General features: G+C 43.5%; 1 protein-coding gene across 2 annotated transcripts in view; it reads left to right on the top strand.

The window, feature by feature from the left end:
* The window catches only part of CRMP (Collapsin Response Mediator Protein), a 30,465-nt gene that overhangs the window by 2,606 nt on the left and 9,949 nt on the right, over positions 1 to 17,910 (top strand). The window contains exons 3-7 of one of the 2 annotated variants that reach the window (XM_043427543.1): positions 9,326 to 9,420; positions 10,766 to 11,078; positions 13,658 to 13,837; positions 14,042 to 14,155; positions 16,796 to 17,028. In XM_043427543.1, coding sequence (XP_043283478.1) covers positions 9,326 to 9,420; positions 10,766 to 11,078; positions 13,658 to 13,837; positions 14,042 to 14,155; positions 16,796 to 17,028 — 935 coding nt within the window. Of the gene's footprint in view, positions 1 to 9,325; positions 9,421 to 10,765; positions 11,079 to 13,657; positions 13,838 to 14,041; positions 14,156 to 15,405; positions 15,639 to 16,795; positions 17,029 to 17,910 lie in introns of both variants that reach the window. The other variant, XM_043427542.1, reaches the window with a different exon arrangement.

Here is a 17,910-nt window from a genome sequence, read left to right as displayed (position 1 = left end):
TTGTTCCCTCGGTCGTCGACGCTTAGTGGCGTTGAATCTCATCGGCTGTTTTCGCAGTTTTATTTCGAGATTGAAATATTGCTGATGGGTGGTTGGAAAGTGGGTGGGAGTGGGAGAATATTGTGAGGAGAAATTGATTCGAGCGAGGAAAAGGGAGAGAAGAAGCAGGAAATTAGATTGGAACCTTACAAAAAGTCGTGACAAATGTTCTCTTCCTGAATCGTTGTTGAAATGAAATAATGTCGAATTTCTCCACAAACTTGTAGACTCTCCAGGGGCCATTGAGCGAGGCGTTTAATCGAGAATAAATTACATTCGAAAGCCCCGGACGAAGAAACTCGGCGAATCTTAGCCGAGATCTCGAAAAGTCCTAAAATAACTGAAGAAAGCGAGGAAGAAACGAGTTTCGGAAGAAATTTTATCACGCCGAGGGAATAGCGAAGGCTGCTTGATTATTGATCGGGCGAGTATCTTGCGACAGTAGTGAACGCCACGAGGCGCGTCTCGTCGAGTTTCCCCTCCAATTATACCATCAGCTAGCACTTCGAAGAGCAAATAGAGGAATCGTCGAATGTGGATCAATTAAGAAGCAGCGCACTTCCCAGGTGTTTCGATCCACGCCGCGAACCTTCGTTATGGAGAGATAAAAAGTGTTCGCAAAGAAATTGAGATCGAGCCGCAGCTCGGGGGAAAAACTGGCAGAAAGTTCTCCCTGCTGAAAAAGGATCGCGAAATTTTTCCTCCGCATCCTCGTTGTTCGGATTTGCTGAAAGTGGTGAATGAGCAGAGGAAAAAAGGCGTTTGAAAGTGGTCGGGTCAGCTGCGCCTCCCGAGCCGTGACAACGAACCGTCCCGTTAGAATTTACTGTTCTCGTATTTAACCACGAGGAAAAAAACCGAATCGAATTCATATTCGAACGCTCGGCCCGCGTGGAAAATAGAAAAAATTCGTATCCGTCCACGAAACTACAAGTTTCGAAGAAAATACGAAACGCGTACACAGATAAAACGGGGTCGGAAGCCTCCCGTGAGGAGTGGGTGTACTGGAAATATATACGAGTCGCGGCCGCGAATCGATAGTTCGTTGACACTCGAGCTATATACCAACCGGCCGGGCTCTTTCTTCACTATATTCGTGTACGACGGAAAACGCTGGGAAATCCATGAACTCTGCCCCCTCTTTTTCTCTCTATACCACGCTAAACTCTAGCTTCTGGCATAAAAACTTCGGTTTTTACTCGCCTCTGATCTTCCCCTTACTTTGTTTCGTAAATATGCTTATTTCTGTACTCAGGCCGAAGGTTATTAGCCTTTTATTCTCGCCATTGTTCCAGTCGCGAGGTTAAGTTGAATAATCCATTAATTTAGTTTTCGATCACTCAAAAATGCAGACTCCTACAAAAATACATTTGTCTCCGTCCTGGAATCGAAAAATCGAGGAATTGCGACGAAACTTTGGTTTTATGGAAATCGATTTTCTCTTTTGAAGCCTCCAATACGTGCTTCTCAAATTTCCCAGTTCAAATGGCCCAAAAGATCGAATAATCGAAACTAAAAAGTTTCGTTCTCTCCTTTCTCTGTTTGGTAAACCCGGATATTTCTGTACTCAGGGTAAAATTTGTTTGCCTTTGCTCATGCATTTTGTTTGGTCACGAAGCTACGCTAGTTTCCAAGCAAATTTAATTTGGAAGGGAGCGAGAAGCTTCACTTTTTCGAAATTCTATTTTTCCAGAATTAAATCTACTGGAAAGTGGGTTCGTGAATATCAAACCTGAGAGGAGAAAGGGAAAAAAAACATCGTTTCTGTACATGTTTTTCGACTGTCAGTTCCATTTGCCCACGTCGTTCCTGACAACATTTCCGTAAATGGGTAAACGCAAACATCGCCAATGGGCGAATGTTTTCATTACCATCAAGTGCCACAACAGAATAATCACGTTTATTCGAATTCAGCTTCAATATTCTGTTGATCCAGCGACCACTCAAACAAACGTATTTTGAAATACTCGAGTTATCCTTGGAAATCCCACTAAAATATCCCACTAAAATAGCAAAGCATAATTATCAAACGAAATTCACAGTCGCAGTGCAATTCATAAACACTCAATATTCTTTTTATTCTGATTTATGGAGCAATAAATTGTCCACCGTCTTATTTTCAACCCTTCATTAAATTATGGAGATCGACGTGCAAGGTGTTGCTGATATTTTAATGAATATGTATGAGCTGTCAGAGCAGGAAATCTTTGATATTCTAATGAGGCGTATTATGCTTCAATTTTTGCAGGCTAATTAGAATCATTCTCAATATTAAGTGGTGCAAATAATCAGCAAAACGAACGTGAATTTTATTAATTCTGAAGAAGGATCGAAAAATTGTTTTTCGTGCTTCGAAAGTGATTTCCAAGATTGAGAATGAATTGTTCGAGCGACTTGATAACTTTTCTGTTACTTTTTCTTATCAAGCCTGTGAATCGTGCTAAATTCTCTTAATCGTTTCAGCCCCAACGATTAAACTAAAGCCATGCAATTTCCGAGCATCTCGAAATTTGAACTTGAGCCAGAAAGATTTGGGTCGTCGTGAGCTTCGTTCCCTTAAATCTGTTCGTTAGAAACGAGAACTCTGAACGTAACGACGTTGCGTGATGCGGTTCATACTTGTTGGAAATTCAACGTTTTATGTGCGAGGCTCGTGTAACCCATCCGCGATAGGAACAGAACAGGTGCACTTTAGCGGTATTCCTGCAATGCGATATGAATCTGTATAAATAGAGTTAATAAATTGATCGAGTTTACGAAACCTCAACGCGTTCATCAAAAATCGAATAGGGAAAATCGGACACTCTGCGACCCTGGGAAACTGAATTTCCCTTCCCATTCCCAAAACTTTATTAGAGCACGAAAGGTCTAAACCCTCACGAGGAAAGCTGCAGTCAATCGGGCCCAAAACAGGACCCAAAAAAATCATTTGGTGCAACAAACTTTTCAAATTTCCAGCTCAAGCAAACGTTCTTCCAGTTCCAGAGTGAAGGGGCGTAGAAAAAGGTTGAGCAACTGTCGAAAAAGCTTTTCAGTCGCCATGGCAACTCCCTTGAGAAAAAACCATCATCCAGCAAAATATTTTCATTCCCAGCTCGACTACTCTCCAAGCGTTGGAGTCGAGTTGGAAAAGAACGTTGAGCAATCGGATGAGAGGTTTTTCACTCGAAAATTTCCCAGCTTTACGACTTTGCTCCGAACTTGATAAAATACTGATAAAGGGTCTAGAAAAGCCTGTTTGAAAACGAGGCAACATTGAAACTGTGGGAGTCGATGTTGGGTCGTAACAAAGCAAACGTAAACATGGCGAAATGTAAGTAAATCGAGTGTCTGAGAGATAAGTTAAGCAACACATAGACCCGGTATCAGGAGCCCGCAGGTTGTCGATTCGAAGTGCACGTATAAATAATTTGGCGCGAGTGTTCGCTCGGTGGGAGCAAGGGGGAAGCCAGGTGTGACCTACGCGAGTCACCGTTTCCGGGGCTGCTGGTGTGTAGCGCGTTAGTTTGTTTTTTCTTCTGCAATACCGCGAGCGAAACTAGACCGCATGCACGAAGAGAACTCACGGCTCGCTTAGGCCAGCAATGATGGGTTTGGGTGAACAAAAGATCGGAAAAAACGGTGCTCCTTTGCGGTGCTCGATTTGTCGACTGTGCTCCATCCTCGAGCCTCGTTAGCCGTGACCCGTTGGCCAGAGCTAGCGAACGGTGCTCGAAAATCTAGCGAAAGTCCTCGAGGCAAAAATACTCTCTTTGGTGTGGGAGAGCGAGTCCGAGGAACCGGTCGTTTCTGTCATAATAATTCGCCGGAGGGAGCAGCGATGGAACGCTCGCGAGACGCTGTTTCGTCCGGATTATTCAGCGAGAGGGAAAGTCCTCGATGCTCTTAAACGTCCTCATTCATTTCTGTGATTGTAGAGAAGCTCGCAGAAAAATACGAGCGCTCTGCACACAGACATGTGGCTACCGTCTTTCATTGATTCGCTCGCGACGTAACTGCGGCAAAAATACCCTCTCACAGCCCCCGAGTCTCGATGCGTCACTGCTTTTCCACTCTCCTCGTTGCTGCTTTAGGGACAACCGCCTTGGAGCGATACTCCACGCAACAATCTCCGACAACTCGATTATTCTATCGTTTACTGACACTCGAGCGAAAATTAACGATTTTATTTTGGACTTGTAACGAGATTTAGTTGCGGTTGTAATTATCGAACGGAGGCTCGAGCAGAACGTTGCGTCTCGCAGCTTGGGCTCCTCGGAAACTTGTCGGTGATGGCGAAATCGATTATCGATATTTAGCAGAGCAGAGCCTTTGTCGAGAAAACCTTTCTACAATTTTCCTCACTCCAAACGCCTCGAGAAACACGAATTTCGATGGTGCAAAGCAGCGGTTATTCTCAGTGGAAAAAGTCGAAGGAGATTGAGACGCAATCTGAAGATAAGCCAATCTGTGTCCGTGTGATAAGAAGCGTAGGGAAAGAAAGTTTTACCGAAGATCGCAAGTCCCAATTATTTTATTGGCGACTTTATTCATGGGGATGAGTTTCGTCGAGGGTTCTGTGACGAAGGAGCCATTTTATTTCCCTGTTAAAATAAACGATGGCCAAATTCGACGAGGACATTGAATTCCTTTGATTAAGGGGGGTCCTGCTTCGGAAGGTCAAAAAATTGATTGTTTTCAGGAATGTTTTCAGGATGGACGGAAATAATTCACTGTAGCAAACTTTTCGGTGTAGCTTCAAGGATATTTCTGAAGTACGAAAAATTTTTTTAATGCGAGAAATACTAATGTGTACATGGTTTATACACAAAGTCTGATCGTCGAAATTTCTCAACTGTGTACAATGCGGAGATCGTAATTATTGTCTGTAACGAAAATTCCAAACTTTTTGTCCGATTTCATATATTTTCCTTCCATTTGAACCTATAAAAACCCGAAAAAATTACGAAATTTTATATTTTTAGCGAGTTTGAAAAAAAAAACGCTTCTAAACAAGAATATAACTTCAACGTGGTGTAAATATAGAATTTTTTCACTTTCTAAAGCAGAGCCCCCCTTAAAAGGCTGGACTCAAATTAGTTTGGGGATGTTTGCAATTTGTTTGACAGCTCTCAGCAGGGTGGTTTCGTCGCGTGGGGAGCGGAAGAGGATAAAAATGTGAAAAGTGATGCCGGAGAGGTAAAAGTGGTATCGATTAGACGATGGGATTCTCTCATCGCGTGTTCTCCAAACGTCTTTCTCGACGAGTTCAAAACCAGATCCAATATACATATGGGAAAGGTACATAAACCGAGTTGAAGGTGTGTTGGTAACTCGCGTAGTAAACATTCGAGTCTGACGTCATTCTAAATTGCACGGTTCCTCGCGCTTATTTCCATTTCGATTTCCAACTCTCTCAGGAAATCCGTTCGCAAGCGAGCAAGCTCACGTAGCGTGCTCGACTCTAATTCCATTCGAAGTTAACTGGGAGTTTCTGTTCCCCTCTACGACCCAAGCTGATCACCCTGCTTTTTCTCACTCCGTTCCACCGAGCGGACTCGCTATCTCAAAATTTGGACTTAATCTCGGCCCTTGTATCAACAGGCAACCGAATTTTATCAACTTCCCAGTTTACCTCACGGTTTTATGGGAACTTTTGTAGCTCGGAAGCCTTGGAAGTGATACTTTCGAGGGAACAAATTTTGACTTTGTTTGGCTTCGTTTTTATGGTCTTCCAACTGCTCACTCGTCGCTAATCATTCCGACACCGTTCCTGATGGATAATTTTTTATTTTTTAGCTCCAAAAAAATCATCAACGTTAGAGACTTGAACGAAAATCCCTAAAAATCTTGATTTTTACTCCCTAATTTCAAATATTATCACTTTGAACTAACGTCAGAGTTATCAATTCGAAATTGTAAATAAATTTTCCCAACTTATTTTTTGGTGAATGAAATTACAAGCCGTTAATTAATCAGGAATCCAGCACTGACTCGACCCAAAATTTCATTCGTCCCTGGCTAAAATACTCTGGTTTTTTATCTTAAAAATCGCTTTAGAGAGCACAAAGGGAAAGGAATCAAGAAAAAGTACTAAAAGAAGAAACAAAATGCCGAAATAAGCAAATGTTAGGTTATTCGAGTGCTCGTCAACAATTTCGTTCAATCTTTAATGTAAAGTATCTTTATTACTAGTAAAGCAATCGTCTCCATTTTTTCCCCAGTCCTTCATTACATACTTCATCGTTATTGTGCACGTTTTTCATAAATTTCGTAAGAAGCGTTCATTCGTATGTATTCGTGTGTATTTTTCTTCATATTTAAAGACGTCTATTTAAGGAGGGTAAATACATAAAAAATTTCAAAATGATAAGAATTTAATAAAATTTGGTGAACATATAGTGCCAAATTTAACAATACTAATTTTTAAAAATTTTTCTTCTGTACAGTTATCGAGTAATTGATCACTAAAGTTCGCGTGTATAAGCATAGCGTTTCCATATATTTGGTAGACATTCCGGGCATAAGAAATCTGCTTTAATGCGTATAATTACTCGATATCTAATCAGAAGAAAATTTTGAAAAAAAATTGTGTCTTCGCACTTCGACGTTGAAGAAAATTATCACCAAATTCGATCAATTTCTTATCATGTTGACGAATGTAGCCACCCTCCTTAAATAACCGATGAGACGAGCCCTTTAAACTTTGATGTGCGTGTCGGTTGACTGCCCGTTGAAACTCTGTGTAAATTTCAAGACTTTCTCAAGAAAATCGTTTCGTGTTTGATCTCCCTTAATTCCGGTGGAAGCGAGCTGTCGTTGCTTCGACCCGCTGATAATTTTCCGATTTTCCATCGTGGCATACTTTCCTGAGATGATTAAGATTGCAGAGATAAAAAACTAGAGATCGAAGGCATATTTCAAGTGCGTAAGGAGAGAGCGCATCTGTCGAGAAGTTTGCTTTACGCGGGGAGTACTTTGAAGAATAATAACGATCCATCCCGTCGAGCGAGAGGCTCAAAGATTCTCGAATCTATTTGCAGCCCCTCTTTTTTCCTTTTCTTTAATTATCGAGGAAAAAACAGTGGCTTCGTCGTTAGGTTCTCGGGGCAACACGTGGTCCCAGATGCTCGGAATTCCGATGAGTTTCACACGCATTCTTAGGCCTTAAGTTTCTCATACGATCGAGAAACTCTTCACGACTATTTTCGACTCCATCGCCAAACATATTCCGAAGCATGTGCCGGGCGGCCCTGGGTTTTATGGACTCGCAAACCCCCTTTATCTGTATTCTCGCTACAATTATTTCCATTTAAAATTCTCGCCGCATCTGTCAACTCGTAATACGCGAGGCCGACGCCCACGCGAATCATCGAATCGAGACGCGATTGCTACGCTTCAGATTTACCCAATCGATACCCGCACGAACCGCAGCGATGCAGGCTTCGTTAATTCTCCCTCGGATCACACGGATCGTAGTCACTCGAACACGTGCACGTGATTTTCTCGTTCATTAAAATCATTAAAATCCACTCCCGTTCGTGAAGAGACACTTTTGCTGATTATTCGGCACGTAATTTCCCTCGAGTTTTAACAGAATCTGGTTTTTCCAGAATTCGATTCCATAGCAAATCTCCAAGGGTGTCCAGAGCTTGACCAAATCAACTTTTTTTTGCTTGAGTATCCGTCTTCACAAAGCCCTTCGGCCCTTCATACATTTTGAAACTACGCGGTCACTCGAATATGAAAGCACGTGGAGCTCTCGCTGTTTTTACACTTTTTTCCCTTTTCGTTGCTCCCGGGACGAATATTCATAATTTTTTAATTCCCCCGTCAATTTGTTTGAATTGAATAAACATCGATTTAAAAATATCAATAAATATCTGGAGAAGTCGTATCATCCTGATATTTGTATTCACAGAATTTGCATCCCCGCAGACCTGAATATTCAGTTTCGAGTGCGTGTCACATTAATTGCGGGAAAATCGTGGCAATTTCCCCCAAATTGACGCTTCTTCGTGGACTATTTTTTTTTAGTTTCCTCGAGATTCCTCAGGGAAAATTTGTCAAGAGGTTTGATCATATTTTCTAGGCATCGAATCCCCCGAAGCGTTTTCGGAGCATCCGCAGAGCCTGTCCTGCGATGCCCCACTCCCTCGGGCGATGCTGCGAGCGAAATATGATCGCTGCTGGCTGAGGGAAAAACCGGTGGAGCGAGAGATCAAAATATCGCGTACGATTGCAATTGAGCGTGGAATCCCTGGCGACTCGAGTGACGGGTTGCAGGAGAAATGTTTTACGAAACATCGGTTAGGCGAGACAAAGAGGAGGGTTTAGAGTATCGCGTTACGTTGCATCGCACGGAGGGAAGCGCCTCGGAGGGCCGAAGGGTGGCTCTTAAGCGTGCAGCGCTAAAAGGGTGTGTTTGATGGGCGACGGGCCAGCGACGAGCCAGTGTCGGAAAATCTATACCGCAAGGGTCGAGCAGGAAGCGTGTGCCTTTACGTACGAAGTACAAAGAGGGATGCCAGCAGGGTGGAGTTCACTCGCGGTCGACACGCGCTTCCCGGCTCTCCGCGAGGGTGAAAATCCTTTTATTCGTCCCTCCCTCGCCGCCTGCTTTTTTACAGGCGATGGTATTTCGCCGCATTATTTCCCAAGCCAATGTTACTTCGGGGCGAAAAGTTTGGAGAAATTTGCTCCCTTCCGGGAGGAAAATCGCGCTCCAAATTTGTTGAGGAAACATTTTATGCTCGGGATCGTTGGAGCTTCGAATTCAACGGAGAGAAAAAAGATCGAGTGACCTCCCGCTCGGTGAGATTGAAGATTCGACGATTTGGAGGCTCGATCGAGGATTTTCGTCTCAATTTCGCGCTCGAGCGAGTGGGGTTTTTGTCGAGCCGCTTCCAATGTCCAGGGAGCGATTAAAATCCGATTAGAATGAGCGAATTATAATGTGAAAATCGAGTTTTCTGTTATAGCTCGCGAGTTGTTGAGAAAAAAGGGAAAAAGCGGCGCGTGCTTGGTTGAAACATCGTCACAGACGCTGCTTGCTCCACATTCCAAATCGGAGAAGTTAACGCGCGTGCTGCACCGAGTCCGTACAGTTTTACTTAGTAAGCGAGCTGATGGATAAATGACGTAGAATCTTCGCGAGCCGGCGGATACGGAACTCATCGTTAGCCCGAAAAGTCAAGCGCGACGAGCCCCGCCCCCTGCGAGACTGTCGAAACCCTCGATTTCAAAAGCACGTCGCGCCATCCACGATGCCTCAACATTTTTTCATGATTTTCTCCCTCTGTCGCAGAGCTCACAGAATCGGCTGCTCATAAAAAATGGCAAAGTCGTCAACGAGGACGGAATCGTCGACAGCGATGTCTACGTCGAGGATGGAATTATCAAGTGAGTTAAAAAACCCGACTTTTTCGCTCAATTTCCACGTACGATTTAACCAAAAATGAGAATATTTTTCTCCGCTCGTTTTTACTTCTCTATAAGCTTTTCCTTTCACCATATTTTCCGGTAATTTTTCGAGCTCATTTGCACGCTTATTTCTTGAGGGAAAACCCTTTCAGCGAGTTTAAAAATTCATGTAATGAGTCCGGGATGGTCCACTGGGAAAAACCTTGGAATAATTCACGTCGAAGGAATTTTTTAAAATATGCATTCCAAAGGGGCTCGGAAAGGTAGAAAAAGTATGTAGAATGAAACTGGTGCGATAATCCATGCGCAGTGGGACGGTCACCGGAAACGACTGGGGACCTTGTTTAAGCCCCACGGCGAGCGAGTTCGTAGTGCACGGAGCTCGTGACTCTTTTTCTCTCTCCCATCACCGGGGCTCCCCCCCACGTCGATGATTTATAACATTGTCCGCGTTAAGTCTGATATTAAATTCCACCCTCGTACTAACGAGCCTCTCCGCTCTCATTTTAAACACGAGCCAAATATCTCAACCTCGCCTCACACACTCGATTTATCGCTCGTCGTATCTTCATTCGTATGAATTTCACCCTCGATCGCTCGATAGACGGTGGCCACGTTTTATCGGGAATCGGGAAACCTTGCAGCGTCGCAACCGCGTTTGTTTGGGCTTCTCTGCCATTTAGCCGTGACACAGCTTTGAAAATACGACGTTTCTGCAGAGCTCGACAGTCCTGAACGAACTCCACTCGCTTCGCTTTGTCATCGAACCTTCCTCCGATGATAAAAAGTCGATTTTATCGACGTTTCGTAGCCTTTCAAGGGGCTGACCGGAGGAAAATGAAGCACGGTTTTGTATTGGATCGCGAGAATGAGAAAAAACTGTACGAGTCTCGTCGCACCCAGTTTTCATTTTTACAAACTTACGCTTTTGTAATTGGAAACAAATTACCGAATTTCGAGGATCTGGAATGATGCACGTCTATTTCGGTCGCTAGAGTTAGATTAATGACCGACCGAAATGTTTTTTCTGTAAGCTCTTAAAACGCGTTCCCTTTCCGCTGAAAGCGATTGAGGTTGGCCTAGCTGGCACAAGGGAGAGTTCGTTCATGCGGCGGCGTCTCGACGTCTTTGCACGACTCTCGCTCTTTATTCTGAGCTTACTCTAAAAATATGTCTCGGAGAATCTGCCCTTGGGTGTCTCCGCATCGTCTGGATCTTCGGAGGCTCGGAGATTCGCAGTGACCTTGAATTTTCGAGCACATTTTAGTCCCCAGGACTGGAATCGATGTTTGTGACGTTTGCTCGTTCGCTTATCCAATTTCAGACAGCTGGGCAGAAACCTCATCATCCCTGGAGGCACTCGGACCATCGACGCACGCGGAAAATACGTGATGCCCGGAGGTATCGATCCCCACACACATTTCGAGCTGGAACTCATGGGCGCCACTTCGGTGGATGATTTCTATCAAGGCACCAAAGCCGCTGTTGCTGGCGGTACTACCATGATTATGGATTTCGTTATACCCAAAAAGGGCGAGGGCCTCCTCGAGGCTTATGAGAGATATCGAGCCACCGCCGATGAGAAAGTTTGCTGCGATTATGCTCTTCACATCGGTGTTACCAGCTGGAATCCCAGGGTGAGGTTTAACGGATTATTATTCTCTGTATAGCAATGCTTTGGAACTTCCATTATCGCGTGAATTCGAATAGCGAGTGAAAACGGTAAATTTATTGAAGCTCGTTCCCAACGAAGTGGAATGAGATTTGTACAAGGACTGTTGAAACGAAGGAAGAGAAAATTATTTGTCCAACAATAATAATCCACTCGATTGTTTCATTATTAACTTTTCGTTTGAACTTCGAAATTTTCACAACTTTACAATCCGTTTATAACTGTCAGTTTCGTGTCAATTTTATTGTAAATGAAATCTGTTAAGTTGGAAGATTAATGAAAAAAAAGTGAACGCAGAACGATCTATTTGAAATTGAAAAATTTCAATGTGCTCCAAAATGTGGAAATTCGTTGCCAGCGATTAAGTTTTTGGCAGGAAAAAAACGTGGAAACAAATTTCAATGAAAATTGGCTGGTTTCATTCACTTCGATTTTTACTTCTCCATAAAAACTTTGAAAATTCGATAATTGTGAAAAATTGACTTAGCTTTGGGAGTTTATTGGCAGAACAAAATGCAGTTGAGAAACGAATTGGCGGAGGTTGGGAAATTTGAAGGAGAACTGACCAGTTCAACGAAGAAGATAAAACAATCGTGCATAGGTCAGTGGTAAATATTCGTAGGCACGAAACCGAAAACGCTCCGAATTTAAACGTCCTGCTCGAGTTGGCCGAAAGTAAATAAAGTGAGCGAAGCAGAGAGACAGAGGCCCGTCACGAAGTTTGAACTCTCATGAGGTCATCGTGTCATGTACGCCGAGGGTGTTTCACACGGTCTCAATTTCATTCAAGCACACTCATTGCCCGGCTACGTTCATACGACGAGAGTAGTTAATTAGAAAAACAGGAATCCACACTCTCGCGTGCTCGTACGGAAGAGAAAAGTGTGTAATGCTCGGCTCGATAACGGATTACGAAATAGAAGATCGTTCGTTTGATGTTTACACAACGTTTAACCATCGACGGAATTCGTGACGTAATAATTGCGCTTGTTCGCTCAGGAACCCTCAACCAGGTCGTGCTTCATTAGTTTCGTGTTACTAAACCGGAAACTCTGCATTTTACGGTGCAACAACACCCGGATACAATTCCATTGTATCCAAACACGTTCTGAGGCTATTATTTGCTCAAAATATGAGGAAAATTTGAACTTGAACTCGACCTTGTTCCATTTTTGTCAAAAGTTCGTAAGAAATTTCGTTCAATTTCCTCAGCGTTTTCGATCCTCGTTTCGATCGAACAGTTCTCAGCACGCAAGGTTTCGGGGGTCACAGAGACCCTGGACAGCAAAGCCTAGAAAAAAATGAAGCCATAAAAGAATTTTTGACGTTTCTTTGTCCAGAAACAGCTTCAAGGCTCGAAGAAATCGCTCGGGAACTCCGGCAGTCAATTCTCCAGCTGAAATTCTTCATTCTCCCACAAAGTTCTCACATCGTCTTAAGAGGCCTCGCGTAATTACATATTAGGTCGTGCGACAACATGTGTTTTTGGATACGCTCGCTCAGTCCCGAGTTAACTGGGTTACCGGGTAAACGAACACTGAGCACGCCTAACACGGAAATCACGAGCGGAAATTCGTGGGAACCTTTTAGGTGCACATCGCAGATAGAGAAACTTACCGACTATTCATTGCGTCCCTCAATGTTCTCTGGTGCAGTTCAATTGAGGTTCAGGGTCAAAATGTGGAGCGGAATTAACCCGGATTGTCATTTTTCCATGGGTGAACTTTAGATTCTATTTTCTTCAGTTTTTTCGTCAGCATTAGGAGCTTTTTTATCACTTTTAATGAACAAGGTTTTGAAAGGAGTTAGAAAAACCCGACAAATTATTGTTTTTTTCTGAATACATTGAAACGTCGAATTTTCACTAAAAATAGAGATCGTTACTCAACTGTTGTCGATAAGTAGGCTAAATACAATGTTACAAAACAGTCCTTGACACGGACAAACGTAATTCACGAGCGTCCCATTGTCGAGAGTACTTTCGTGGACCATTGAACGCTCTCGTTGCTCAAACGCACTTAAGGCTCGTGTATCGAGAGGTTGTGGATTGAAATTCAAATGTTGTGACGTCATTGTTCGCTCGCAACGGGCTGAATACATTTCCATGACGTTAAACGCCTCTTTAATGGTTAAACAAATGTTTGGATTTTCCTTCTTTTCTTCTCGGTTCTGGCCGAGTGTCAGTGCTCCAGGCGACACACAAAACAGTTGGAAACTCTCTCAAACCGCGAGCCACGAGATCCAAGCTCGATCCACGAGCTCAGCTTTCTCCCTTTTATAAATACGCATTTTCTGTATTTTGTCGAAGTACACAACCGAGAGAGTTTTTCACTATTTGCACGAGTCGCGGAGATTGAAGTTGGACTCACTGAGAGTGGTGCTCCCGAGAATCGCCCGTGGTTAAGTTGTGACCCACATCCACCGAGCCGTGGCTCGATCGTCGATGCTCTATCGCTTATTCCTTCTGCAAACGTGGAAAATTTTAATCCCAGCTCTGCCAAGCCATTTTCCTTGCTAATAAATTTAATTTTTTGTCTTTATCAGGTCCAAGAGGAAATGACGACACTCGTCCAGGAACACGGCGTCAACAGCTTCAAATTTTTCATGGCTTACCGCGACCTCTTCATGCTCAGAGACCCGGAACTGATCTCAGCTTTTGGAGCCTGTAAAAACCTCGGCGCTGTCGCGATGGTGCACGCTGAGAACGGGGATTTGGTTGCCGACGTAAGAACTTTCGCTCGATCTCAAAAACCGTGGGATTCTGATTTCTAACAAATCGCCTTCAGCCAACTCGATGGTCGAGGCTAATCCGAAGATAACGTCGTGGACGAACCACGATCGAAGACGTTATTAAAAAATGAACATTTTTTAAATTAATGACGAAGGAAAGGATTTTATTGATTGAGATTTTGTTTGTTGCCGTGACAGAACACGAAGAAGCTTCTGGCTGCGGGAGTGACTGGTCCCGAGGGTCACGAAATGTCACGTCCCGAAGAAGTCGAAGCCGAGGCCGTAAATAGAGCCTGCGTCATAGCGAATCAGGTATTTGATCGGTGGCGTTCGATTTTTTATTCGCCCATCATAATCTTTAGGCTGATTTATAATGCAAATTCTGCTTCGGTGAGCGTAGACGTATTTTTAGATTTGTATGAACGCTTTAATACATGCTTCTCAATATATTTTAAGCCCTGCACTGTACAGTTCCTCGGAGCTTATGACTACCGGAAAAGAAAGGATCGGAAAGTAACGATAAACTTGGCGCGGACAATTGCACGTTCCTTTATTACGACCGGATGGCTTTACGATCCTCTCGAAAGAGTCTTAGAAAAATCACGGTCTCTTTTCTTCGAGCCTCGCGCAATCTTCGCCTGCCGCCGCACGCTCTCGTAAAAGAACTTGTGGTCGTTATTATACTCGTTGTCTTCTCACTGTCTCTCAACCAGAAAGAAATTACCGTCGTACCACAGTTTCATTTACTTTGAGTACGTGCCCGATCGTACAGTCGCGTGCAAAAAGTACCGCGATTTCAAAAGCGACTCTACACAATTGAAAAATCTCGAGTAATTTCGTCTCTGGTTGCACTGAAAACTGCTCGAATCTGCGACTTCCATTTTTCAGTGGCATCAGCCTTGAAAAAGTTGCTCGAAGTTTATTTTTCACTTGCCTCAACGTCCCAATAACATTCGCAGAAAAAACGGGTTTTAAAGGCGACTGTACGACACGCGAATTCTTAAACGTATCTACAGTAAAACCTTTTTTTCATGTTATTTTGTAATTAGAGCAACTGTCCGATCCTCCATTTTTTTCCGATTGTCATTCACCTCGCTTTTTACTTACACACTCTCCATTTATACTTCTCACCTGTTTTTCGATGTCTTATATAAGGCCACCGTGTCATTATCCAATTATGCACTCAAAAACTCGCTCAATTCCTTTTTTTCTGTATTCATCGTTGTAAGTATCCTCTACGTAGCTTTCGAGTTTGACAAATGTGTGCAAATGACCATTTTTTAAATGCAGTTTCACTTTTTCCACGAATCTCAATGTTTTCGGGCCTCATTTTGGTTTGCTTCGAATTCGATGCCATTTCGGGTGACCCTGTGCCCAATTTTTTTACACAATTCAAATATTCATGTTTTCCATTGAAGAAATCTTTCCAAATTCGAATTCGCTCGACCCTGGTCGCCTAAATTCCAATGTCATGGAACAATATAAAAAAATATTGCGGCAATGAGAATGAGGCTTGAAAGCAAGAAAAGTGTACACGGAGGCTGAAAATTTCGCACGCTTAGGTCGACTGTCCGCTGTACGTAGTGCATGTGATGAGTCGTAGCGCGGCGGAAGTTCTCGAGGCTGCCCGGAAGCGAGGAGTCTGTGTTTGGGGCGAGACACTGGCCGCTGCTCTCGGAACCGATGGCACCAACTATAGTCACACTTGTTGGAGACACGCAGCCGGCTACATTCTGAGTCCACCGTTGAGGCCGGACACGGATACGCCGTTGGCCCTCATGACCAAATTAGCAGAGTGAGTTTGCCACCGAAAATCGTCGATGCGTCGAGCAACAAACATCAGCGAGAAAAAGGGAGGAAAAATCATTGAAAATGAAGAAAAACTGAAGGGGAAAGTCATCGGGACGAGATTTCGAGAATACGAAAAACTCGTCTCCGTCTAATCAAACACTTTTTCCATGAGCTTGCCACGCGAGCGAGAATTCCAGTTTACTTTTTAATCACTCTGAATTCTTGGCGTCGAGTGTTTTCTTCTCGCCTTTGAACACCGGCGATTTCTCGCTCGTAGACTGCCCCTATCGACTTTTATATCCATATATATCTGTGTCTATAGCCCCCCCAAGTACGTGAGAGTAAAAATACGAGCAACAGATGTTTGTCACGCCGATTTAGATATACGGAGCGCAATTTCACACCTGCATGCATGAGCTTCGATTTTATTTCTGTACTTTACGTTTTCCATTGCTACCACCACAATTTTATTCTCCACTATTTTATCGTTCGCATTTATCGTGGCATTAGCACGGAATCGCTGTAGTTTACCTGTAGAATTTATGTCGATAAGGAATTCGATTGGAAAGGTTGTTTTTTCGATTCTCCCAGGGAGAAATGGCGCTGATTCTTAGTTCAAAGGGCCCTCGAACGGTTCATCAAACTCGATTTAACATCAATCCCACGAGACCTTGAAAATTCGTTTTTCTACACTCTGCGCGTGGAAAAAGATTCTTCAAGGTCGCAGAGGCTGCAATACATTTTTGCCTGAATTTATTGGCCAATTTTGTCCGACGTCTAAATAATTTCTCGTTAACTGAACTGAAATCCAAAAATACGATTATTTCGTCTTCGAAAAATGAATAATGTTCGCCTCCCGATGTTTTCGGTGGGTCGAAAAATTCATTGGATTTTCCAGACGAGACAATCGTCTTTTTTGGCTTATCGAAGGCTCACAAACGTTCGCTCCTTTGAGAAACGATGAAAACAATCCTTGGATCGTCGGTTATCGGTCCGCACTATTTTATCGCATATTCTCTGTCTTTTTCTCTGCATTCGTAAGGTCGTTGGAGCACGCGAAGCACGAACTTGCATCAATTTATTTAGTAGAAAGAACTTCTGTCATGCTTAAGAAGATCCGAGATGTTTATTATATTGGGAGGAGGTTTGTCTCGCGTCTAGGTCAATTGTCCGTTGTACGTGACCGCTGTAATGAGCAAATCCGCGGCGGACGTGATAAGCGCAAAACGCTCAGACGGCGCTGTCGTTTTCGGCGAGCCAGTCGCCAGCAGCGTCGGAATCGACGGCGGTGAACAATACGGCCAAGACGTCGATAAGGCCAGACGTTTCGTCACTTGCCCACCTTTGAGACCGGATCCAACGACGCCCGCTTATTTGGTAGAAAAACTTGCCGAGTAAGTAAGAAAATTCGAAGGGAGGGAGGAAAACTCGTCGAGAAAACGAGGTTTCTCGAAAGTCTGATTCTCACGACTGCATCTTCACTGAGGCAAATAGATGGGCAAGAACAAAATTCCTATTTCGATTCACCTGATGCCTCTTCACGAAGATTCAAGGGAGAATTGGAACTTTTTGAAAGTTCCTGACTTCTCGAAGCTTCCTAATGGCTCCCAAGTTGCGAAACTTCTAATTACTAGCTTCGCTACAGTTTTTCGCCCGACGAAGCAGCACCGACTAGAATTATTGTTTCCAATAATTTAATAACATCCTCGAGGAACATTTAGAACTTGGATTCGCAATGATTCAGTGAGCAAAGATGATTAGGAGCGTGGGTAGAGAAAATTACAATCTCCAAAGTTCATCGAAGCTCGACGAGGTTCGAAGTCTCTTAAACTAGTTGAGTCGACTCCAATTAATGTTTACAAATACGATAAATTTGGAGCGAAAATGCACGAGTGCTTTCGACATTCTGCTTTATTTCTCGCTGAAACGCTGCCTGATTTAGCTGCCGGGGAGATCACGATTGCCTTAAAAGTATCGAGAGAATGAACCTCCGAGTACGAACTCGTCGAGCATTTCGATAGAGAAATTTACCGTACGATCGCTAACCAGTCGCGCTCGTACGTTTCACGTCGACTCTCTTCCTCCTCGCAACTCTCTTTCTCCCTCTGCGTCTCAACTCCGAAGATATAATTGATGCCTCGAAAAAGAATGAAAATAGAAGAACGCATAGAAACTTGAGTGTACGCAGGAAGGATGTTATAAGTAACGGGGCGTCAAGTGACGTGAGCTATTTGCATTTAAATTTATACGACGAGAGATACTCGACTTTGATATGC

Source organism: Venturia canescens, chromosome 8 (genome assembly GCF_019457755.1).
Source record: "Venturia canescens isolate UGA chromosome 8, ASM1945775v1, whole genome shotgun sequence".
Classification (NCBI taxonomy): Eukaryota; Metazoa; Arthropoda; class Insecta; order Hymenoptera; family Ichneumonidae; genus Venturia; species Venturia canescens.
Note: the sequence above shows the minus strand (reverse complement) of the source record. Positions and strands in the feature narration are given on the sequence as shown.